This window comes from Crinia signifera, chromosome 5 (assembly GCF_055691185.1).
Source record: "Crinia signifera chromosome 5, ASM5569118v1, whole genome shotgun sequence".
In the NCBI taxonomy this organism is placed as follows: Eukaryota; Metazoa; Chordata; class Amphibia; order Anura; family Myobatrachidae; genus Crinia; species Crinia signifera.
This window is the reverse complement of record NC_139221.1, coordinates 36514066-36539507: the sequence shown is the minus strand read 5'-3', so window position 1 is coordinate 36539507 and position 25442 is coordinate 36514066. Positions and strand designations below refer to the sequence as shown.

At 45.6% G+C, this 25442-nt stretch overlaps 1 protein-coding gene across 3 annotated transcripts in view; it reads right to left on the bottom strand.

Moving 5' to 3' along the window:
• MATN2 (matrilin 2) overlaps nt 1-25442 on the bottom strand; it is a 94037-nt gene that overhangs the window by 44188 nt on the left and 24407 nt on the right. For all 3 annotated transcript variants that reach the window (XM_083187014.1, XM_083187013.1, XM_083187015.1), the window contains exons 3-8: nt 20114-20683; nt 13208-13330; nt 11214-11336; nt 8676-8798; nt 8205-8327; nt 4948-5070 (exon numbers count right to left, since the gene is read on the bottom strand). In XM_083187014.1, the coding sequence (XP_083043140.1) occupies nt 4948-5070; nt 8205-8327; nt 8676-8798; nt 11214-11336; nt 13208-13330; nt 20114-20683 (1185 nt within the window). The remainder of the gene's footprint in view (nt 1-4947; nt 5071-8204; nt 8328-8675; nt 8799-11213; nt 11337-13207; nt 13331-20113; nt 20684-25442) is intronic.

The following is a 25442-nucleotide window of genomic DNA, read 5'->3' as shown; positions in this document are numbered from 1 at the left end:
ATCTATGACCACTAACTGCAAACTGTCTGTAGGCCTGAGGAGAGTTATTCTAATAATTCTAATGTACCAGCGTTTCGGGATAAATAGACCTCAACGTCTAGGGTGACAATCGCTAGGTTGACATTGAGTAAGTTGATTTAAAAATGGACGACATACTCTAGGTTCACATTGACAGACGGTCAACACAAAAATGTTGGACACATGAAAAGGTCACAGTTTTTTTTACGGTTTTTGGTAGCTATGTCAACATATGTCAACATGGACCCCGTATTAGAGTACTGCGTCCCCTCGCATGGCTCTCTGCGATCACCATGCTTCGGGCACAGTGCCTCACTGCACTCCGCACACTATTATATTCCCCCCACACACTATTATATCCCCCTGCCACACACACACTATTATATCCCCCCCCCACACACACACACACTATTACAGTGGTGACCTTTTTGCATGTATCAACCTTCTGTCAATGTCGACCAAGAGTATGTCATCCATTTTTACGTATCGACCTGGTAATTTGTCGACCTGTCACACAGATGCCATCTCCCAGTATTAATACATTATTCCTCAAATGATACCAGTTTCCAGTAGGGGGGGGGGGATCCTTATATACAGAGCTGATGTCCGGTCACTGTTACTCATTCCACCAGGGACACTTAGAATGGGTGATACAACACAGACAAGTACAATAATAGCAATGTACAGTGTGCATGCCACTTGTATAAAGTAACACTGATGGCTGATTAAGCTGGAGGTGACATAAATCACCGAAGGGGGATCATGCTGCATGGAGTTTAACAGTTTGTTTAGAGACAGATAGTGTGCTGCGTCTGGCAGCCAATGGGTGGAAGGGGAGGAGTTGGAAGAAGAGAAGGGTCTTGTGATTAGGAAGTTGCTTCCTCTCTGGAAGTTTTTCCCCACCCTCCCATCCCTATATTTCTGTCTCTATTTTTCTCATTTAGGCGGCGGTCAAGAACGGTCAATTGTGTAGATGGAATGTGTGTAGATTAGTGGGTGCGCTCTCCAGGCATCGATTGTCACGAGCCATACTTCTTTGCACGGAAGATGGCTGCCACCACCGACCCGGGTGGTTGGCTGGGAGAGTTGATCACCAGCGGTGTGTGAATGCTATGGTGATCCTACCCCACCCCCTTTTCTTTAAGCTGACCGTTCTTTAGTGCCGCCACCAATATTATAGTCATAGTCTGTTGTCAAAATAAATTTGACATTCATTATTTGAAATGCCAGCACTTGTGTCCGTGTCGTTATTTTTAGATAAGTTTGGTAAGTTAAGTGTTAAGGGTTTTAAGCATGAGAGTACCGATGGTGAATTTAATGACAGCTCAGTACTGTGTCTGTGCTTTGTATCCTGCAGTGCGTACTCATCCCCCGCACTGATCCACCTTACATCATTTATGTCATCTGCAATGCTCCAGCCAAGCTGTAATGCTTTCAGTGAAGAACGAATGCATGGAATTACATTAATAAAAGTATGGTTATTTAAAAAGAAGAAGAAGAAGAAGGGCCCTGGGTGGAACAACACGATTGTTACTGGAACAGCGACTTCTTTTTCCAAGTTAGTTTCCTTTATAGAGATTCCAAGCTGAACTGGTCTTCTGATTTTCCACATAAATAGTACCAGGTTTGAAGTCTCTATGGAACGTGATTGCAGAGGTCGTTTGTAGGACAGTGGTGGGACCGTTCCATCACTGCAGCAGAAATGTCTCTCTCTGGGGAGAGTGGGGTCACTCGCTGATTACAGCATCAGCCCCTGATATTGCTAACGCCCAGAAGACAACATTTCCCGTTACAATTACAAGTATTAAATAAAAAACATAAAGCAAACTTTACATAGCACTGCACCCCTTTTCTATGCTGAGAGGATTTATCCGCACACGCACTGCAAATCTGCTCCCACAAAGTGTATGGAGTTCCTATGGTCCACCGCCACCAGCCCTCCCTCACCGCAAAGTTGAATACAGCACTGCTCACTGTCGCAAAAACCATTGAATACACCCCTATGTATTTGGAGTGTGGGAGGATGCCAATGCAAACTTAGAGACACCATAAAAACTCCACACAGATAAGGATTCAAAGCCATGACCTCAGAACTGTGAGGCAGTAATGGTAACACTCAGAACTCTATAGGAGAACTAAATTAAATGAAGTACATGTAACCAGTCAGACTAGAGACTCGCTAACATTGCCAGCTGTTTACAATTGAAGCTGACTGTACAAAATGTGCACTGGCTGGTTTACAAATATTCTTATCACTTGTTTATCCCTCTCCCATGTTAAGCTGCGGTTTGTGTAAGAATCATATAGTCCCAAACACTAATTGGCCGCAGGTACAAATTCACCGGGAAATGTAACATAAATTATACAAATGAGGCCCAACAGCTGCTTGTAAAGGACGTTCTTCTCCTAGAAACCGTCGCATCTGTTATCCCATAAATAACGTTTTGGCTCACAGTAATATCGCTCTGGAAACTGACTGGAGATTACAGAACTGATGCGGTTATCATAACATTTTAATTGCAATAAATTCATCTTAGATATTAGGTTAGACCTATCATTATGAGTTTTTCATAGATCTTATTTATCAAAAAACACAAACCAAAATGCACATATGTGCACTGTTATTATATAGAACTGCCCAGTGTTGTCACTGACACGCAATCCAAATAGCCCCACCTCTATGGCTCTGAGCCTTTTCTTCTGGCATGAAATATAATATATCCAGGACCAGACAATCGCAGTTACAACACAAATCCCGATACTAAGGGGGTTATTCTAGTTCACTCTTTCTGACAAATTCCTTCTTAGATGGTCAAAACCATGTGCACTGCAGGGGGGGGGCAGATGTAACTTGTGCAGAGAGAATTAGGTTTGGGTGGGGTTTTACTTCAAAGTGAGATCTATATTACAATGTAAAAAAAATATATATTTACCCTGCACAGAAACAAAATAACTCCCCCAAACCTAACTCTCTCTGCCCGATCTGCCCCACCTGCAGTGCAGCATGGTTTTGTCTATATACAAAAATTGCAACCCTGGCTAACAGGTGTGAATCTGGCTCGATGACCCTATATATCATTGGATATTAGCTATATAAATCTCAAATCTAATTCTCTCTGCACATGTTACATCTGCCCCCCTGCAGTGCACATGGTTTTGTCCACCTAAGAAGGAATTTGTAAGAAAGAATAAGGCCCTTAGTAATGCTGGCCACACATCAGACCAACTTTCCTCCAACCATCCAACTAGTTGGTTGGTTGGACTGAAAATCCGGTACTGTGTGCGGGCAAATGCCAATAAGCAATTTGCTCACAAACTCAGGAGAATGGACAAAAACATTCAATAAAATTGTTTAAATCAAATAGGTCCAACTACAGTACATTGTCTGAGTAACAGTTGTTGTCCATTTTCAGATTTGGGAAACAAATGACTTAATTACAAATTACATTTGCTCCTATCCAGTACCAGGTTTTTATTCCATCCGATCAACTAGTTGGATGGTTGGAGGAAAGTTGGTCTGATGTGTGGCCAGCATGTCACAGATGGTATAAGTCAGTGGTTCCTAAACTCGGTCCTGAGGGCACCCTAGTGCCCCTTTCAGACAAACTACCTGGGATTTAATTTCCCGGTTCAATTCTGGAATTTTAGAGACCTGGGGCAATTGCAGGTGCTTAGGACCTGAAAACTTAGAAGTGAAATCCTGGGAAGACCTTTTCAGACATAAGCTAGTCCTGGGTTGATACCATACTTGCCAACCTGACCCTCTCCATGAAGGAGAAAATGCTCTGTTCCTGGACTTCCCTGGTAATGTAGGATTACCATCACCTGTGGTGAAACACCTTTCTTATCAATTACCTAGCTCCTCACAGGTGATGGCAATCCAACATTACCAGGGAAGCCCAGGAACAGAGCATTTTCTCCCTCACGGAGAGTGCAAGGTAGGCAAGTATGGTTGATACGCATTCATGTGGAAAAACCCCAGGATTTTCACATATGTCCGAGAGTGGTATAATAGTCCACATTTTAAGGATATCCATGATTAAGCACAGATGGTTAAATCAATTTGTCTGAGGTACTTATTAAGTCACCTGTACTGAAACATGGATATCGTGAAAACCTGGACTGTTAGGGTGCATTAAACCCTTGAGTGTTGGGATTTGCGGACAAACCTACCAGGGCAGGTTTATCCTGTTTATCCTGCCTCACCACTCAAGGGCAGCAGCCAGTCCTGACTCCTCCCCTCCTGTCGCACCCCCCCTCCCCCCTGTTCCTGACCTCCGCCCCCACTGCGATCTTACACCGCAATTCCCATGTCATCAATAATGGTCCTGCTGTCCATCGTATCATTATAGATAGCTAATATCCAATGATATATAGGGACATCGGGCCAGATTGACACCTGTTAGCCATGCTGCAATTTTTGTATATGGACAAAACCATGCTGCACTGCAGGTGGGGCAGATCGTGCAGAGAGAGTTACGTTTGGGGGAGTTATTTTGTTTCTGTGCAGGGTAAATATTGCCTGCTTTATTTTTACACTGCAATATAGACTTCAGTTTGAACACACCCCACCCAAATCTAACTCTCTCTGCACATGCTAAGTATTTGCAGATGGTATTTTGGGGTATCGTTCCCTTTACCGTAACAACATGAGGGTGCTCATTTGCAGTGATCGACGGTAACAAGAACTTTATAGTAATATACTGTAACAGCTGGAAACGCCAGAGAGTCACTGTGGTCCTCTGTCTGTGCCTCACCCTCCTGCTAATGCAGCACAGAGAGGCAGCTGCAATGTATCAGCACAATGATGTTTACATATATGTTGAAGTCTTATGACATCAGTTGTGTTTTCCTGCCCTGTATGATTGCAGTAATCACTTCCCCTTGTGCCTGTGTTTCAGGAGATAGGATATCGCTATGGTAACTTACTCCGGCACGTTTTCCCGTTGCGGTGCAGAGCGTAGCCTTTCCGGCATTTACACACGAATGAGATGTCAGCACTCACACATTCGTGTTCACATCCGTGATCGCCCCGCGCACAGAAGTTAATTTCTGGAATGAGACAAAACAAGGAAAAGACAAAAAAGTCAAAAACAAGGAATGGGGTGAATGTGTTGTATAAATAGGAGAACGGTAAAACGAACAATGGGAACGGATTAGCTGTCCTCACTTATACAGCACCTAATGTATCCCCAATAACGTGTATTGTCCTATTGTGCTGTGACCTCAAATAAGACATTTTGGGGCAATCTACTGTGTCGTTGCCTGTTTTCAGGCGCTGTGCAATGACGTATACCGGGCAATAGAATTGTTTTAAATTTGGTATATGATCGTTGGGTCAACAAATATTGGATCAACCACTGAAGGTCAAACTGGTTGGAAGGTCCACATAAACCCAAGCATCAGGCCAAGTATGGCTAGGTCGACATGGATTTTTAACTTTTTATTTTTGATCCAACATGTGCTAACAACAGCACAAAGAAGTTCCGAGCATCAGTGCCGTCACCACCGCACTGAGCTTTATGGGGTCCTGAGATCTTGGTCCAGTCCGTCATCGGGAGATGTTATCTCCAATAAAGTGCTGGTGCATCTGCCCTCAGAACGAGTGTCTTTCCAAGTGTCTTCTTTCTGTTGTCAGCAATAGCCCACCCCAGCCCCAAAATAGGGTGAGGTACCTACTCTTTTTTTGGGAAAGGGGAATTCTCCAATATGCATCTAATGTTATGTATGTTTTTATAGGAAAATTTTACTGAATTTTGTAATTTATGTCAATAAATTGTGTATTCAACCCCCCTATAAGACATGGCTGTGTCTTAAACATATTTTTTATGGTATCTGCGCTAATACCAGTGCATTATTTTATTGTTTAAGGCAGTGGTTCCCAAACTGTGTGCCGTGGCTCCCTGGGGTGCCTCGGGACACATGCAGGGGTGCCGCGGCTTGGTGGTCCAGGACCAATTCAAATTATTAATGGTTAATTACTTATGAGCAAATCCGGTGCTGGTGGCTGTCAATCATAAAATGTGTACAAACAGAAGCAAATCCTGCCCTTTACCACATAAGTGACCCTAAGAATCACATATAAACTCAATCTAATAATTTATTTGGGGGTCTAGGGGTGCCGTGAAAAAGATTCTGATACTCTAGGGTGCCGTGAATCAAAAAAGATTGGGAACCTCTGGTTTAAGGTTTACAGTATCTTATACCCCTTTCAGACCGCTCTTTTTACCCGTTATTTTGCCGTTTTTTTACAGTTTTAAAACGGTAATTTGTGCCGTCTGAAAGGTGCAGAGTGAATTTACCGGTTCTATTGAACTGGTATTTCCAAACGGTAATAAAGCAGGGTCCTACCCGTTTCAGACCCGTTTTTTTTCATCCACTGTTTTCTATGGGTTAAAGCGGGTTCAGTGTTGTGAAGGTACAAAAACTGCATTGAAATACCGTTTAAAGACATGCGGTGTGAAAGGGGTTTTAGCTGGCAGACCCGTTTTTAGAAACGTTTTAAAATACCTGGTCAAAGCAGTTTTGCGGTCTGAATTTGCATTTCTATAAAATATCCCGGCTACACTTGCAGAGCTGTTTATGATTTATTAATTGTTAATGTAATCTAACCTCGTACTTTTAACACAATTCTAATAAAATTATCTGACTTTTAAGCAAAATATATCAAGAGGTTCTGCCGGCATTGTATGGTAAGTTCCAGGGGAGAACGTGTGATGTAATGCAGAGGAAGCCGCAGTCTGCGATGATCCCATCCCACAAAGCAACTTCCAGCCCTGGCACGGTCCTTCATGCACTTTTCTATGTATGTCCTCAAAATAATTTCTATTTACAACAATATATGTATTAGAATATATATAATATAATGTCCCTGACCCATCTGCACTCCTAACAATTAAAAAAACTGCCATTCATTAAAAAATATTAATCACCTGACCGAATATTGATGAACTGGTAAAGGACATGCATGCAGTGGGCCTGTGGGGTTGGAAACCTGATGTTTCAGGGGAGGGCTTAATAAAACATTAGGAGTGGCGAAAAAAAAACACGGAGTGACGGGAAAACGCAGGCATGCCGCATGCTGTTAGGGGAGGCTGTGTGACCTCAGCTCTGGGCCCGGATGTGCCTGTTTTCCATCGCACTGCTGAGTAAGTCTCTGGTCCTGTGATGACTTGTGCCCAGTATAAAAGTCATGCGATGGTGAGCCTGTTACGATAGATTTTGGACATAATCGTCCGGCTGCGAACTGATGTGCATCTGTACACATCCATTCGTACAGCGAGCATATTCCTTTGCAGGGGCATTGTTTTAACTGAAAAATGGGCCACTGCAAATTTGCACCCGAGCAATTAGGTCTGTATTACCCCCCATAGTCTGATTTGTTGGTAATATGGAGGGCACTATCATTTTTCAAAAAAACTACTATAATGTGGCACTAAATGAGATGAAGGGCGCACAACTGTGGCACAGTATGAATGGGGGTGGGGGGGGTGGGGGGGCACTGTAATGTAACAATATAAACAGGGGACACTGTGTGGCATAATGTAAATTGGGGGTACTGTGTGGCATAATGTTTGTTGGGGGTACTGTGTGCCATAATGTAAATTGGGGTCACTGTGTGGCATAATGTATATTGGGGTCACTGTGTGGCATAATGTAAATTGGGGGTACTGTGTGACAATGTAAATTGGGGGTACTGTGTGGCATAATGTATATTGGGGTCACTGTGTGGCATAATGTAAATTGGGGGCACTGTGTGGCATAATGTAAATTGGGGGCACTGTGTGGCATAATGTATATTGGGGTCACTGTGTGGCATAATGTAAATTGGGGTTACTGTGTGAAATAATGTAAATTGGGGGTACTGTGTGGCATAATGTATATTGTGGTCACTGTGTGGCATAATGTAAATTGGGGGTACTGTGTGGACTAATGTAAATTGGGGGTACTGTGTGGCATAATGTAAAATGGGGGTACTGTGTGGCATAATGTAAATTGGGGTTACTGTGTGGCATAATGCGAACTGGCGCCCCTATAATTTGACATTGTATACTAGGGAACTACGATGGTTCGTAAAATGAATGAAGACGCTACCATAGTTCTCTATCACTATTACGAGGCATAAAATGAACAGATGCGGAGAGGTGACGCAATGAATAAACGGAATATGGGATATAAATACTTACTTGCGCAAGTTTTTTTGTCTGGATTAAGTGAAAATCCTTGTCGACATCTACAGTAATAGGATTCATCGGTGTTGACACACTCATGTTGACAACCGTGACTAGACAACGCACAATAATCTGGTCCTGGGCAAAATAAACATGCATATATTAATAATGTACTGTGCATATGGTATAAACATACATCAATAATGCATGGCACAGAGATCAATGCGAATTGTAGCTGGTCTTTGTTTCTCTAGATAGCAATCGATCAGATTTCCCTAGTGTGAAAGTAACACTCGGCAGGAGAACACTCTGTAACTATACAGCAGAACTTGGCTCCAAGAGGGTAGGAAGAAATGAGTGACTTTGATTAGAGTGCGGCGGAACAAAATATCAGCAGAATAACAGTGTCATTGTCACATTCCTTCCCTAGTTTAAGCTGACACAGAAAATCCCAGCAGAAAGAGAGGATGCTGTCGTTATACTTACTGCGGCAAGTTTTCTTATCAGGATTCAGAATAAAACCAGGGCGGCACTGACAGATGTACGAGTCGTTAGCGTTAAGGCATTCGTGTTGGCAACCGTGGGTCCCAAGGGCACAATAATCTACAACTAGAAGAAAACAAACATTTATTTTTATAAACTCTGTATTTACAAAGGCAGCTGTAACATTGTTTATTTTTATAGAATTTTGGGGCTGTCTGGATGAAAGAACAAGGTAAAAGACGCTTAGAAATTTTGGGGGGAAGCTGGTCTGGCATTGAATCATCGATGGTCGATGGCAATTCCTACTGCTGGTGAGCTGTATAGAACCCCACTAAGCTTAAGCTCTTCTGTCACCAGTGTGCATACAACAGGGAGTACAACTGTACATTTTATACTTCAATAAACCAACACCACTGGTTAAGTAACTGGTCTGTTCCTAGTTTGAATAACCCACTAGTGTGCGCCTACATAACTCTGTAGTGTTAAACAACAGATACGGGGCTGACAGTACATTATTAAAGAGGTGAGCCAGGTGAGAGCAGACCGATGGACTGAGACGACGGGTAATAGCATTTACTGCTAACAGCACCCTGTAGCATCTCAATGCTCTCTTTAGGTCTACAAATTCTGCTATGTTTTTGAGATGTTGATATCATGAAAGAACTCAACATACTGTACCCACATACTTTCCCTATGTACATTTAGGAGCTGATTACGAGTAAAAGATAAGTGGCAAGACAGACTTTTTTTCATTGGTTTCAGCAGACCACTCTAGACTGTAAGCTCCTTGGAGTAAAGCCCTCTTCCCTCCTGTTCTCACAGCCCTCTTCTCTCCTGTTCTCACAGCCCTCTTCTCTGGACACTTCAATTACAGCACACCTCCTCAACTACCATCTACTGTATACCTGCATCGCTTGTCACTTGTGTTCATTTATCTCTACCAATGACAACCTGCACCTGGCAGCGTGTGAACACCATCTCTGCTTCACTACATCCCAGCAGGGCCGGCGCCACCACTAGGCAGCTCTAGGCATTTGCCTAGGGCGCCGGCACCTGGAGGGCGGCAGTTCGCCCCTTACCCCCAGCGAACTGTGTAAAAAAATTGCTGCCCCGGCGTTCCTGCAGTGCTGGGGAGGTAAGGGGTGTCCGTGCCGTAGGGGTACCTGCGGCACCGTCATGTGTATAAAGCTAACTAGCGATATGCGCGCGGCGGGGCGGGAAGCGCTAGTTATTTGCTATTCACTACAGGGACCCCGCCGGCCGCAGCCAGCTTTATACACATCACGGCGCTGCAGGTACCCCTACGGCACGGACACCCCTGACCGCCCCAGCACTGCAGGGACGCCGGGGCAGCAATTTTTTTACACAGGTATCACCCCCCCCTCCCTCCCCCCGGCACCGGGGCGCCCCCACCCCGACTCGCCTGGGGCGCTCCGGTGCCTTGCACCAGCCCTGCATCCCAGCTGTATTGTGTACTAAGACTTGTGCTGCTATTTGTTACCTGTGCTCTGTTTCAGTTTTTTAGTTACTATTATGAATTGTAATACCCAGTATTGTTCTATATGTGCTATATGTACTGCGCTACATACTTCTTGTGGAACCTTATGAATAAAGTGTAATTATAACATTAATACCACGCATGCACCATAGAAGAAAGGCGGTGACTAAGGGTGAAATGTAATGGGATGAGAGATTCCGAAAGTGAGAGATTTGGTAAGAAATCTCCAGGTTTTTAAAGCGGCAATCATTTACACTTTACACGCAGTGTAAATAATTGCCGCTTTAAAAAAACCTGGAGATTTCTTACCAAATCTTTCACTTTCTGAATCTATCATCCTATTAAATTTCACCCAAAGAGTGGATGGAGTTCACAATTACATATGGTTTATCCATCTGTTGGTTGACTGCCCCAAAATGGGCAGTAACTTGGCGGCATTCATATGATTGTATACACAGTACACAGTTGGATTCCCGTATTAACATAATGTAGTATGATGTAGGAATCAGGCAACCAGCCAGATGGAAAGGCAACCGCGGATGTGTCCGGCGCCGATTCCGCTGCTTACTGTGCCAAAGTCTAAGTGGTGAATTGTGGAATACCATTCTGAGAAACTGCTGATTTGTTTTACACCATATGGTACAGGTTGAGTATCCCTTATCCGAAATGCTCGGGACGGTTTTTGGATTATTATTTTTTTACATACTTACCTGGTCCCCCCGATGGTCCCACGGCGTCCCCGACATCCTCGGCGTCCCCCAGGATCTTCTTCAGTGGTCCTAGGGGGCATTGCGCGAGTTTGCAGCCGCGCACCCTTGCAATGCACTCCTGGGACCGCTGAAGATGCTGAAGAAGACCCTGAAGGCCGCCGTGGACATCAGGGGACATGGTAAGTCTGAAAAAAGGGGCATGGAAAAAAAAAATCTGTAATATTGTAGAAACCACGTTTTGGGAATATTTCGGACAAGACATCTCTGGATACGGGAGACTCTACCTGTATTGTTTACAATAAATATACTGACTCAGCTGCAGACAGGACTTACTGGTGCAGGACTTCCCATCTCTGGCCAACTCATAGGCCTCGTAGCACTGGCACATAACAGATCCAGGGGTGTTCACACAGATCTGCTCACAGCCATGTTTCTCTGTAGCGCACAAGTCCTCAGCTGCAGATGGGAAACATAGAAAACATGCACTGTAAAGGCAGCATTGTAGCTAATACATCACCTTTTACAATGTTAGGTTGTTCTCGCGGTGACTGCCAGACCCGTCCTTGATTATTCCACCCAGGACAATGACTAATAACCGGACAATTCAAACAATCAAAGGAGAAGCCCAAACACAAACTTAAGCCTCAGTTTTAATGGGGGGCTCCACAAATGACAGTTACATGCGACTATAGAGAGCAAATCTGTGCTAGACCCAAGGAGCGGACATACATGGAGAACCGGAGATGTCACATAGCTTAGTCAGATCATGGGTACTGCAAACCAGGCTGGATTTACACTTAGGGGGTATTTCAGGCCTGCTCATTAGGCTGCGTTTATTCGGACAATAGTTAAATGGTAATTAGCTCAGCGCTCACCTTCTGTATCCGAAATCAAGACATATCTGCTGGTTTTACAGAAAATATGTAAATTGCACAGTGTGTATGCCCACTTATTGGAGAATGCAATGTCCCATTGTGTATCCTCCAGCAGCCTGAGGGGGGCGCCGTACCACCAGAGAGGACCTTGGGACACCAGGGAGCTATAATTTGGATCACCAATTTCCATCACCTTACCCTACTGTGTATCCTCCAGTGGCCTGAGAGGGGCGCCGTACCACCAGAGAGGACCTTGGGCCACCAGAGCGCTACAATTTGGACCTTACACAGATTCCTCCAGCGGCATCACATCAGGAGACTGTGTGAATAGAGAGGACCTGTGTCCCCTTTTCCATCGTTAACATCCATGGACAGTGACCAAATATCCAGCCCCTGGTAATATTTCCATCCATCCACCACACCAGTTATATAATTTGCAACCTAATCCCCAGGAGTGAGCATTTCAATCAGTTTTTAAAATATATTGTATGTATTATTGTATTATTTGTTTTTACATAAAACACTTTTACTTTCATTACAAATTGTGTCAATCATTGTAGTAAAATGGCGCTCCTCTCTTTTGCATTTCTTTTTTCCTATGGTAGAACAATTAGGGATTGACTACCCCTAAACAGAGCAGCTGCCTTTCTTTGAAGACCAGCTCATACTCTCAGGCGCCCTTGTCTTTGTCTCTAACGGGACTAGACCTTTGTTTTTTCCCTTCCATATCCATCTCAGATATGGGATGGTCCCAGTGGCATGCGAACTTATGCGAATTGCGAATAGTGGGCCGGCATACTACCATTCGCAAGGGTGGATCTGGTTCACTAGCAAGGATGCGAATTCGCATCCGAGTGAATGAGCCAGAACAACCCCCTAAATCACCCGTCAGTCAACATAGGATTCAACCATGTAGCCTCAACCAAGCCATCCAATAAAGAAGCACACTGGAAGGTGTGACAGATGCTAACTCCTCCTACAACTTCTGCCACACCAGTTGACCTTGTAGCCCCTATTGTGCCTGTTATCCCTGACCTGGGTTTTAATGATAAATTATAGCAGCGGAGACTGAATAAAGAGTCTGCAATTCTGCAGTATGTCCAAACCTCTTGCTCAGTGATAGCTCCACTTCCCCATCACTGGTGCAATCATGAATTCAAGGTGTAGGAGTTAATGTAGGTGCAATCAAGATGTGGACATTACTGCTGATGCATCAAGATGTGGATGTGGGGTATTACTGAAGTACCATAGTCAATATGTGCTGCAATGCTACTCTATGAAATGGGTACAGAGCACTGCAAACTATAATCAGGTATGTGGCATAGTGGAATAGAGAGATAAGGATCCAAGTTTTACAAGTGATGTCCTGAACCAATACCCAATTGCTTTGCTTTGCAATTTGATCTGTACCAATTCAAGGCTCCATGGGAAGATTGAAATAACCCCACTTACTGCTGCAGGTCCTCTCATCGGGGTTTAAAAGGTATCCTTGCTTGCATCTACATATGTATGAGCCCGGAGTGTTGATGCAGAAGTGGTCACAGCCATGGGTGGTGGTAGAACAGAGATGAGGAGCTGGAATAAAACATGAACAATACTGGTGATGAAAGCGGAATAAAATTCAATACAATTCTATGTGTACACACTAAAGGCCCCCATACACTAGGGCGACTTGTCCTTAGGACAATTCGCCCCCGACTTCCTCCTGAGCTTCCCCGGCTGCTCCCCGGGGGAGCTTGATTAGATTGGCACTTGATGTGCCATTTTTTACATGTGATAAATCGTCTCGATTTATCACATGTAAAAAACCCGGGGAGCAGGGGGGGGGGGGGGGGGGGCTACAGAGCAGGGCTGCTGGTGGGAGCAGGGGGGGGCTGGGGACACTGCGGGGGTGGGGACACAGGCGGCATAGAGCCGGGAGCTGTCAGTGCTAGAAAAAAAAGCCTATACAATGAATGGGCAGCCTGTGATTGGCTGAGCGCTCTCTCAGCCAATTGCTGACTGGCTGAGAGAGCGCTCAGCCAATCACAGGCCGCCCATTCATTGTATGGGCCTTTTTTTTTTTATTCAGTACTGACGGCTCCCCCTGCCCGGCTCTATGCCGCCTGTGTCCCCCGCAGCGTCCCCAGCCCCCCCTGCTGCCTCTACCGCCGCGCCGCCCCACTAGGTCCCAAGTCGGGTGGTCGGACGTGCAGCAGGTCCGACCACCCGACGCAGATCCGATGCGCACGGGACCGCGCATCGGATCTGAGGGGACATCAAAACTAGCCGATTTTGGTCCGATTTCGGCCAGATCCGACTGATCTGGACGAAATCTGACCAAAATCGGCTAGTGTATGGGGGCCTTAACACAGGACCAGGACCAGCGGCCGTTCGTTCGCACAGGGACTGATGTTGTGTTACTGCGCATGTGCATACATAGAGTGCGTGCACCCACTGGGTAAACTCGGATCGCTGGGTGCACGTACCCAGGACAGCGGGCGAGGGACGAAGAGGGGCATGTGGCGGCCCCATTAGCATATGTGAATGCAGCATGTTTGAAAATGTGACAGTTAGTAATGACTACAGCTGTGCACCAGCTACAGTAGGTGAAAACTTGGACCATTGGTAGATCTCGAGGACCGGTTTGGCCACCCCTGCCCTAAGTTAATTAACAAGCCAGCCAGTCATCAGAGAGTTTGACATGACGTCATGTGTGTGTGTGTGTGTGTGTGTGTGTGTGTGTGTGTGTGTGTGTGTGCTGAGGGGCTTAAGCTTACTTATGTATCACATGGGGGGCCTTAAGCCTTGGACAGAGATAAAGTGGACAGAGATAAAACACCAACCAATTAGCTCCTAGCACTCATTTTTCAAACAGACTGTAACATGGCAGCTTGGAGCTGATTGGCTGGCAATTTAGCTCCATCCACTTTATCTCTCCATAGTGCATAGACCCCTTAATCTTTTCACTATCCATGTTCCTTAAAATCCAAATCAGCTGTAGTCCCTACCTTCAATGTGGCTGCAACTCTAAATAAACACTCCCCAAGCTCACATTATATTCACTGAATCGTACATGAGTGCAGCTTACACAAATCAGTTAGCACTATTTCCCGACCATTGACTTAAATGCGCTCGCCCGTTTATTATGGTGATTTAGATTTACATGCATTACTAAGCTTATTGGTTATTTTAGTTGAAGTTGTATCTTCAGTCCAGATTCTGGCGTGATTCCATAGCGGGAGTTAGCTGTAAATCATTATTTAAATCAACCACAAATCCCTAATGCTCGATTCCCATCTTCTGAAATAACAGCCGCGATTTCTGTATCACAAAAGGGATTCTTGCGGTTTTTGCGGCACTGCTATAAATGTCGTTCGAGGGAATGGCCCAACTGTTACGGTACTGTGCATGGGATCTGTACTGAATCCCAGGACAGACCTCCCATACTTGGGGTTAGTTACTGTCAAGAACTCAGAACAATCTCTTCGCCATGAAAGTATTACTGTACATGCACAGTGAATATACTGAAACATCTCAGTCTTGTTAATCAAGCCAGAAGACATTTTTTCGAACAATAAACCAGCACCAGATGGTTTAAATGGTTGAGCAGATGTTTCGAACTGGGAACTGAATACAAAAATGCATTTATGAAAAGGTGGAACAGAAAGATGGCAACATTGTTTTTCTCTTTGCTCCATACCATGGATAGAGAGTAAAAGTTAGCAGCGCACCTGTTGTCTATACGCGGAAATATGGCAGCCATTTTGTTGGTTGAAGCAATAAAGGGGGAATCCAATTTGTGAATTCAATTAGTGGGGTTAACTCTGCGTTAAAATGCAACGGATATCTGAGGTAATTAATGATTGAGGTGTTTTAGTTTCATCTTTAAATTCAATTTATTAGAAAACATTTAGATGTCATCATCTCACATAAGGCTTGTCATGATAAACTCTGGCCGCTCGTTTCATAGGCCCACTGCCCACGTCCTCAGACTGTTTATGTCAATTTATGAAAATAAATTCCTTTAAGATGATGTCTCCTCAATGTGATCAGGTAAAAAACACAGGGGAAGATTTATTAAGCTCTGTGAAGTGATAAAGTGTCTGGTTTTTATCACCAGCCAATCAGCTCCCAACTGTCATTTTTCAAACCAAGCCTGTAACTTCACAGGTAGGAGCTGGTTGGTCGGTGATAAAAAACAGACACTTTATCACTTCACCGAGCTTAATAAATCTGCCCCACAGACACAGAAAGGAGTCAGACATTTTATTGGCTGAAACAATAAAGGGGGTATCCAACTAGTCTAATCAATTAGCGTGGATTACTCCGTCCGTTAAAACCCAGAGTCCTCAATAACAAGAACCCTCATCCATTCCTTCTGCATTGTGCATGGAATCAATGGGTAAGTGCGCATTCACCCAGCTATTACCGCATGCGGAAAGCTCTGGGAGTGTAACCTGGAGCTCTTCACATCACTGCAAACCCCACAGCAAAATGTCTCTTCCCAAATAGTCTGACATATGTTCATATGTCACAAAGTATTAAAAAAGTTAAAGTGGAATGCAAATTAGCTGTGCCGTTGATTTGACCACCCCAGATTCCACGCAAACTTCTTTCTGTATTCAGAAATCAGGCAGTCCAACTAAATTAGGGACTATTAGGAGACATCCATTACTGATAAAGGTCTTCCTCCCTGTGTATGAGTTCCTCCTAGTTCCCTCTGCTGCAAGGACTTCAAAAGTGGGTAACAGATAGGGGGTGCCGGAAGCGTTCCCGACAGTCAGGATCCCGACAGTCATTTACCCGACGTCAGGATCCCGACTGTTAAAACGCCGACAGCCGGGTGCCCGACGGCCACCTGCTATTTTCCCTCATGGGGGTCCACAACCCCCATAGAGGGAGAATAGAATAGGTGGCTCGCATAGCGAGCCACCGTGCCCGCAGCATGGCGAGCGCAGCAAGCCCGCAAGGGGATTTTTTGCGCTCGCCATGCTGTCTGAGTACAGGCAGTAGGGATCCCGACATCGGGCTAATGACTGTCGGGATCCCGACTGTCGGAGCCCCATACCACACCCCAGATAGGAAGGGCGCCAGACTAGGCTCAGCGTTTTCTACTTCTAACAGACAGCACCAACCAGGCTGATGGCATGAGTTCACTAAACACTAACATGTGCATGCCGCCAAAAAAGGAAGAACTTCCTGTCTGAGAACACTGTTTTTTTAAATAATGTTTTTAAAGAATAAAAAGGAGGACAAGAACTTCCACAGATATCCTTGACAAAGGACCAGCAAAGGGAAGCGACTGCCTGAAACAGACGGGAGCCAAACTTCCGGTCACGGAGAAAGCCGCCAGAGCCGCTTACAACATGGTGCAGCTGGTCCAGCTGCAGATCTGTCCGCTGCAGCTTGAAAGAAGAAGCCAGAGGTGTAGGTAAGCTTAGGGTCAGCTAGCATACCTCCCTCAACATAGTGCTACATTCAAGCCAGACGGACCGGCCTCTCCGACTTCCCACATACCCCAGAAGCGTCTGTAAACATAACTACGCCTGGAGCACAGTCCCTGCTCAGGAGATTATCAATATTGTTTACTGCAATAATATTTTTAACCTTTTTGTTTACAGGCATGCACATTCACATATATTTTTTATATTTTTTATAAAATTATAATCACATTTTTTACAACTATTATCCATAAGGTTCATACATGTCCAGGGTTACTCCAGACAATCCCAAATTCCGGACGGTCAGTAATCTTGGGCTCGTTCGCACGGGGATCAATGTTTCTTCTATGCACATGTGCTTGTTGCGTGCGGCAATAGCGAACAGATTGTTTGCTGGGTGCATGCAAACAACCTTGTGGGCATGGGACGGAGAGGGGCGTGGGGCTGCCCATCACCATATGGGAACGCCCAGCGTTTAATGGGTGTTCCCATGCTAATGAGGCATGACGGACAGACAGGGGGCGGGCAGCTGACATCACCGGATGTCCGCCTACTCCCCCCCGGTCAGACACGCATCTGTAAGGTTGCTCTGAGGCAACTTTACAGATGCATGAGCCTTCGCCATCATTCGATGGTCGGCGACCATTGAATGATTGGGGCGGATCTCACCAGGCTGCGAATGCCCGTGTGTGCGAATTTTCCTTGATGGCCAGCCACCATTCGCAAGGCGGGGTTTGTTGGACTTGCAAGGCTGCAAATTCGCAGCCTTGCGAATCAACCAGAATAACCCCCAATGTCCATTGTTCTTTGAATATGCTGCTCTCTGGGCATGTGCTACCTGCTGGTGAGGGGACCTTTCCAGCACCCCTGCTTAACAGCAAGATTCCTTGAAAATAGTAAATTGGGTACTTGTTTCCAAGCACTGCCACAATCGCGGGCATCGTGTACCTTTAAGTTAAGGTACACGATGCCCGCGATGGACCCGATTTCCTTTGAAATCAGGTCCATTTTGCCGGCAAAGGAAAAATCGCGGGCATCGCGTCGGTCAGGACCATTAACATTGGCCCCGACGCGACCGACGCGATGCCCCCGATTTTGCCATAGGCTTCAATGTTAAAATATTTTTTAACATTGAAACCGGGAGCATTGCGTCGGTCTTGTGCCATTATAATGGCACAAGATGAGATGGACTTGATTAAGTCCATCTCACATAGTAAAAAATGTGAAATGGGCCAATATGACCCATTTCACATTATATATGGCCCCGTCGTCACCACACAATTTACGTGAACCCGAAGCGTGGCGAGCGGCGGCGGTGCGCGTCCTCCGACCTTTTCATTCCCCTACTATCCACGTCGGCGTGGAGTTGAGAATATAAAGTGGCGACGCGTATACCTGTGAAGTTATACGCGTCCCCTCGCGGGGCTCGCTGCGCTCGCCACAATTTATATTCTATACTCCACGCCGACGTGGATAGTAGGGGAATGAAAAGGTCGGAGGACGCGCACCGCCGCCCCTCGCGGGCTCACTGCGCTCGCCACGCTTCGGGTTGGCGTCAATCGTGGGGTGGGGTTTACGGTGTAAAATTGGGGGTGTAGGGAATATTTTACATTGAATCAAATGTAAAATCGGGTCCCAGGGACCCTATTCACATTTGATTCAATTAAAAAATCGGGTCGGTCGCGTCGCATGCGACCAAATCGCATGCGATGCGACCGACGCAATTTTTCCGACACGACCACCCCGATGGAAATCGTTGTGGCCGTGCTAGGAAACAAGTACCGTAAATTGTATTTAAATCAAATGGAGACCACTGAGCTGCACACACAGCAATAGTATGTATCCAGGACTACTGACAGCAGTGCAGACATTACTGCCATTCTCTGCAGATACACAGACAGGTATTACCCTGTTGGACTCATTCATGGTGGATATTGCAAGTCTTGCCTGCTCTCTCCTAGCCCCCTCCTGGAGACAGGTGCTGCTTAAATGGAACTAATGACACAAATAAGTCTAATGGGGAGATGTTGCTGAGCGATCTGAGCAATGTAGATGGCTGAGTGGAATCGCTCAGCACACAGGGCATGCACAAGGCTGTCCTGTGATAAAATCCTGCTCCTTCTTTGATTGCTGGCCGTACGCAAGTTGATGGACAGGATTCCGGCATTTGTGAGTGGTAGCCGGACATTTCCTGGTAGTGTCAGGGAAAAGCATGCCCAGGTGTTTGATAGGGAGTCATGTGGACTCAGCTCCTGCCGTATCTGACTGCTTCTGTCGCAGCCGCCGCCCAGGGTTACGAAATGACTGTACGCAGACTGCAGCTATTTGCCAATCCAGCTAATTGTCACAAGCCATGCTAAGCACAGGGCAGGATTTGACTCTGGTTGGGCGGCGTATACCTGCTCACAGGGCTCTGCAATTTAGCAACCATGCAGTCAGGTCTGAATAACCCCCATAGTTAGAACGGATCAGTACCTTATACCAATTATGTAGAACCCATTAGTCTTTGCATTAACAATTACATATTTAAAACAGAAATCCCGGTGTGTTTTGTAATACAAATCACTGTTGCAGACGATAATAAGATTGTTGGTATTTACCATCTTCCTCTATTATTTTCCTTTTCTTTGTAAGCTGGTAATAATAATTTAAGATTATGGAATGTCATGGAAACTCCAGTCATGTCATGTAAGGTGCAGAGAGGCTTTTGTATGCCCCTCTGAGCTCTCCTACTATCCCCTGCCTGTGCCATCACATGAAATGCAGAGAGCTGTGAGTCTGTGGGAACTAGGAAGATGTATCAAAGCTTGGAGAAAAATAAAGCCGAAATAGGTAAATGGTTATAGGTATCAAAGCTTAGAGAGAGATAAAGTGGAAAGAGACACACTTACAGAGAGATAAAGTACCCACTTCTAATGGTCATTATACAACTTACCACAAAGTTTATTCTGAAAAACAGATGTCAACGTTTCAATCTGGCTGAAATTGGCCACCAAAAACACATGTTCCTCATGAGGTTCACTCCCGATAGACATCAAGGTTGTCATGTCTACTCTGCCCACGCCAATGGCAAATATTAAAATTCCAGAATTCCTAGCTTTGGCTGAAATCTCAGCCACAGGATCCTGCGGTCTGCCGTCAGTTACAATCATGGCAATCCTTGGCACATACTCGTTTACGGGGCGTGCCCCCTCAGCCTCGGAGAAGGCAATGTTCATGGCATATTGGAGGGCCAGCCCAGTCATGGTGCCTGTAGCAAGGTGCATCATCCTCTTAACCGCACGCTCAATGTCAGATTTCTGTGTGTACGTCTTCAGAGAGAATTCATTTTTCACCGTGCTCCCGTACTGCAGCAGACCCACCCGGGTGGCATCTGGGCCAATGTCAAGAAATTTTAACACCGTAATCAGAAATTCTTTCACTTTTTCGAAGTCGTACGGACGGACACTTCTGGAACTGTCGATGATGAAGACCAGATCCAGGGGTTTACTCCGGCAAGCTTCCTCTAAAGGGAAACAGAACATTGTTAGCTAAGGGTGGTTTAGCAATGAGGAAAGGAGACACCGTTATGTTATCTGCACTCATTTAATTACATATGATGGGGCTTTTGTACCAAGCTCGGAGAGAAATAAAATATCAGCCAATCAGCACCTATCTTTCATAGATATATTGACACAATCACATCACCAGGCCCCAATACCACCAACGTTTGCAGCATTCCTCCAACCCCGACCCCCTTCCAGTGTGACGACCTGGCTGCCCCCAAGGTTCTCAAGAATGCAATTATGTTTTTTTTTTTTACCTAAATGGCCACAATCACAGGCCCTAAAAGTCTGGTCCTTGATCACTATCAACATCTAATTGAATATTTAGAGCTGTGGTCTGGGAAAGTTGGTCAGTCTGGGTCGATGTGTTCTGTCCCTTCCCAACTATGTGAACTTGCTATCCCGGCTATTTCTGTTTTGTCTGTATCATTGGAATGTTGGGATTCAGTATGAAATCCCGGCGGTCGGGATCCCGGCGTTCAAAATCCCGACGCCGGAATCCCGACCGCCGAAATCCCGACAAGGGGGGGACGTGGATCGCCCCCCCTTGCGGGCTCGCTGCACTCGCCACGCAGCGGGCCCGGTGCCTCGCTACGCTCGGCACGCTAATTTATTCTCCCTCCAGGGGTGTCGTGGACACCCACGGAGGGAGAAAGTGTCGGGATTCCGGCATCGGGATTCTGAACGCCGGGATCCCGACCGCCGGGATTTTAACTGCATCCCGAATGGTGGGTCTTTCAGATTTGAGCACACAAATGTATGTACATACGTATGTATGCATGTATGTATGTACAGTGTATGTATGCAATGGTGCGAATTCGCAAGTCAACCAGAACAAGGCCCACTGTTAGATAAAAGTAGGGGGCTTCTGTAAACATGTCTTCAGTGCCCTTATGAGATAAACATCCCTTAAAATGTGCTTACAAAACTCAGCTCATGCAGTTGGCAGTAGGGGGCCTATAAGGACATAACCTCTTGATTTTAGGGTCACGTTCCAAAGACAAGAATATTCTAAGAGAGTAAAACAGAACTGCGTATTAATGTGCTAGCCTGCGTAGAAGCCAGCTGTAGCAATAACCGCACTCTTCAGCGAAAAACTCTTTATCCAGATAGAAATCTAAACTCCGGGTTTTCAATGCGTATTAAATATGATAAAAAAAATAGACCAGTGATATAACCACGTATTATAGAGATTACAGGGAATGAGAAAGGATTATGATAAATTATTTGAAAAGTCCTTTTATTAAAGCAGTCCCTTGGGAAGCTAAAGGGAAGTTTTCCTGTGGGAAAACAGCATGAGTACATAAAAAGGGAAAAACAATATGGGGGTTATTCTGGTTAATTCGTTCGGATGCGAATTCGCATCCTTGCAAGTCAACCAGAACCCACTCTGCAAAAGGCGGTGCGCCGGCCCACCATTCGCATGGCGCATATGTTGGGCATGGCATGCAAGTGGATGATTTACATAGACATCTATTTGCATGCCAGTGGGAACCTCCCAGATCTTTCGGTGGTGCGCACACGCATATATATATATATATATAAGCCATAGGGCACCGCAAAACTAGGAAAGATGAGTGCCGATGTTTAGTATATATATTATATATATATATATATATATATATATATATATATCCATGCAGATCGAACAGCACACTCCTCACAAGTATCCAACTGCCAGGGTGCCACAAACCAGAAAGTCCCAAACTGTATTCAGGTGCTTCCACAGAATATCCACATAGAAATAATGGGTGCACTCACCGGACTTCATCCAAAATGCAGATATTTTATTTACATACCACAGCCGATATTTTCAGGTGACAGTGGGCATGGTCAACGTTTCGGTCTAAACATAGACCTTTGTCAAGACCCCCTTACTCCTGCCTCCACCAGTGCACTGGTGGAGGCAGGAGTAAGGGGGTCTTGACAAAGGTCTATGTTTAGACCGAAACGTTGACCATGCCCACTGTCACCTGAAAATATCGGCTGTGGTATGTAAATAAAATATCTGCATTTTGGATGAAGTCCGGTGAGTGCACCCATTATTTCTATGTGGATATATATATATATATATATATATATATATATATATAGTGACTCTCAGGTCACATTTATATGCCAGTAATCGCCCACATCCTCGGGCGATTACCATGGGAACGCCCAGCATTTTCATTGGAACACCCATGCTGGGCATTACCATGGATGAGTACCCCTGCCCTCCAGTCCACGCCCCCCCCCCACCCCCCACTGGCCGCATGTGCAGACGCTAAGCATCGCCCCTGTCCAAACGCATATGGACTACTGAGCGCACCTGAATAAGGTCCTATATACACGCACACATACACACAGGTGTTCATTGTAGGTGCTTAACGTGAGCCAAAAGTGATCAAATACACATAGGGGCCAATTCAGGATCGCGCGTTGCGATACGAATTCAGCTGTAGCTCCGATGGTCGGGGTTTGCATATGCTCAAGCGCATTTCTGCGCATTTGCAGACCCCGGCACCGAACGACTTCGGCAAGTTACATTCGCAAGGCCATTCGCTGCGGGGAGGGAGGGGGTGTGGCCTGCAGGGGGCGGGAGCAGGGAAACCCCCACCTTTTTATGGGCGTCCCTATAAAAATGTTGGCGTCCTTGCTCGGGGTGGGCAGCTGACACCCCCCCCACACACTTTCCGATGGAAATGAAATCAGAGAGAAATCATTGGATGGTCGGCGACCATGAAATTATTTCTCTCCCTTTCCGCTGCAATGGGGGGATGTGTTCGCGTACATCTCACATGGCACCAAGGGGATTCAGGGTGTTCGGCCACACCGCGTTTATGGGCTCGCTAAGTAGCAAACGACTGCTGCGACTTGTTGAATCAGGCCCATGGTTCATCTATTTAGTTCAAGTATTTAGGTTGATACCGTAAAAAAAAATTCCTGTTTATTTGTATATCCGAAATCGCCGTAACAATAAATATCAAACACTTATGTATTCACCCGAAACTAACCAGGACCGCACGTGCTGGCCGCACAATCGCACCCATTGCCTACTGACTTTTCTGTCTGACAATTGATTCCATACAATGAAATTTTATAAAGCCAATTTGATTCATAGTTTTGTAAATTTTGTTGATTTTCATACTAAAAACTATTTTCATAGCTAGCTATATGACCCCTGAGCAGGACCTCGTGGGCATCCATGTGTCACACCGCCTGCATTTGCTGCATAATCCGTTTGTCTTATATACAGGATGACATCCCCCACACATCTTATAGCAGAGGACAGTCCTGATTTTATTAGACTGTGCCAATGTCCTCCGATCCGGACAGAGGGGTTGGGATCATTTGGTCTACAGCATGATGATCGACAGTCATTAGGTCGACACTATTAGGTCTACATGGGAAAAGGTCGACATGGGAAAAGGTCAATATGGTTATAGGTGGAAAGGTCGTTAGTTCGACAGGTCATTAGTTCGACAATGTCTATGTCGACAGTCAAAAGGTTGACATGGGGTTTGTCACTGTTTTTTTTACAGTCGACATGGACACAGTTTCAAGTGCACCGCATCCCCTCGCATCACTTGCTGCGCTCGCAATGCATCGGGCAAGGTACCTCGCTGCACTGGGCACACTATTTTATTCTCCCACCTCGCCCTAGTGGATGGTAGGGCATAAAATGGCGCCTGTGGGCACATGTCGGCTCAAAAAACAGTGAAAAACGCCATGGCGACCGTTTGACTGTCAACCTAGACATTGTCGAACTAATGACCCGTTGAACTAACGACCTGTCGAACTAATGACCTTTCGACCTAGAACCATGTCAACCTTTTCCCATGTCGACCTAATGACTGTCGACCATCATGCTGTAGACCAAATGACCGTATCCCGGACAGAGAAGGGCCAGAAAGTACCTCTATTGATTGCGGCTTGGGGAAATCAGCTGCAGGGGACGTAGGCGCACCCACAGATTGCAGAGGCCAGTTAGGTAAATAATAATAATATTGGGGGTTATTCAGAACTTATCACATGACTGCTAATTTGCAGAGCCCTGTAATCAGGTAATGGCCGCCCAGCCAGAGGGAAGTCCTGCCCTGTGCAAGCCTATGAAAAGCTTGCGAAAATATTGCATCCCTGCAATTAGCTGTGAATACAATCGCAATCACTCAACATCTACTGATTTTTCCAGTGTGTGCAGTCTGTGCGTAGCCCAGGACTTACTCGGCCAGCCAGTGCCATAGGAACAGTCTGATCAGAGGCGGAGCAAATGTCACAGACCCTCCCTGGAAAGGCCTGGTCACACCTATGTTTTTCCTGACACTCCCAGAAGTTGACTGAGTGACACCCACAAATGGCAGCTTCCTGTCAATCAACTTGCATAGGGCCAGTGATTATATTTTATTGCAGTACTATGATCCGTATGCATGCTCAGTCATTAGATAATTGGATATTCTCCCCATACTTGCGTGGGTTTCCTCTGTTCTAAGTCGCAAATGTCTGTCTGCCATGTCAGATCTGTAATGTAAGAGAAACACACCTGGTCCCTTATTCTGGTTCACTCGCAAAGGCAAATTCCTTCTCAAATGGACAAAACCATGCTGCACTGCAGGGGGGGGGGGGCAGATGTAACATGTGCAGAGAGATTTAGATGTGGGTGAGTTATTTTGTTTCTGTGCAGGGAAAATACTGTCTGCTTTATTTTTACACTGCATTATAGATATCACTGTGAAGTTA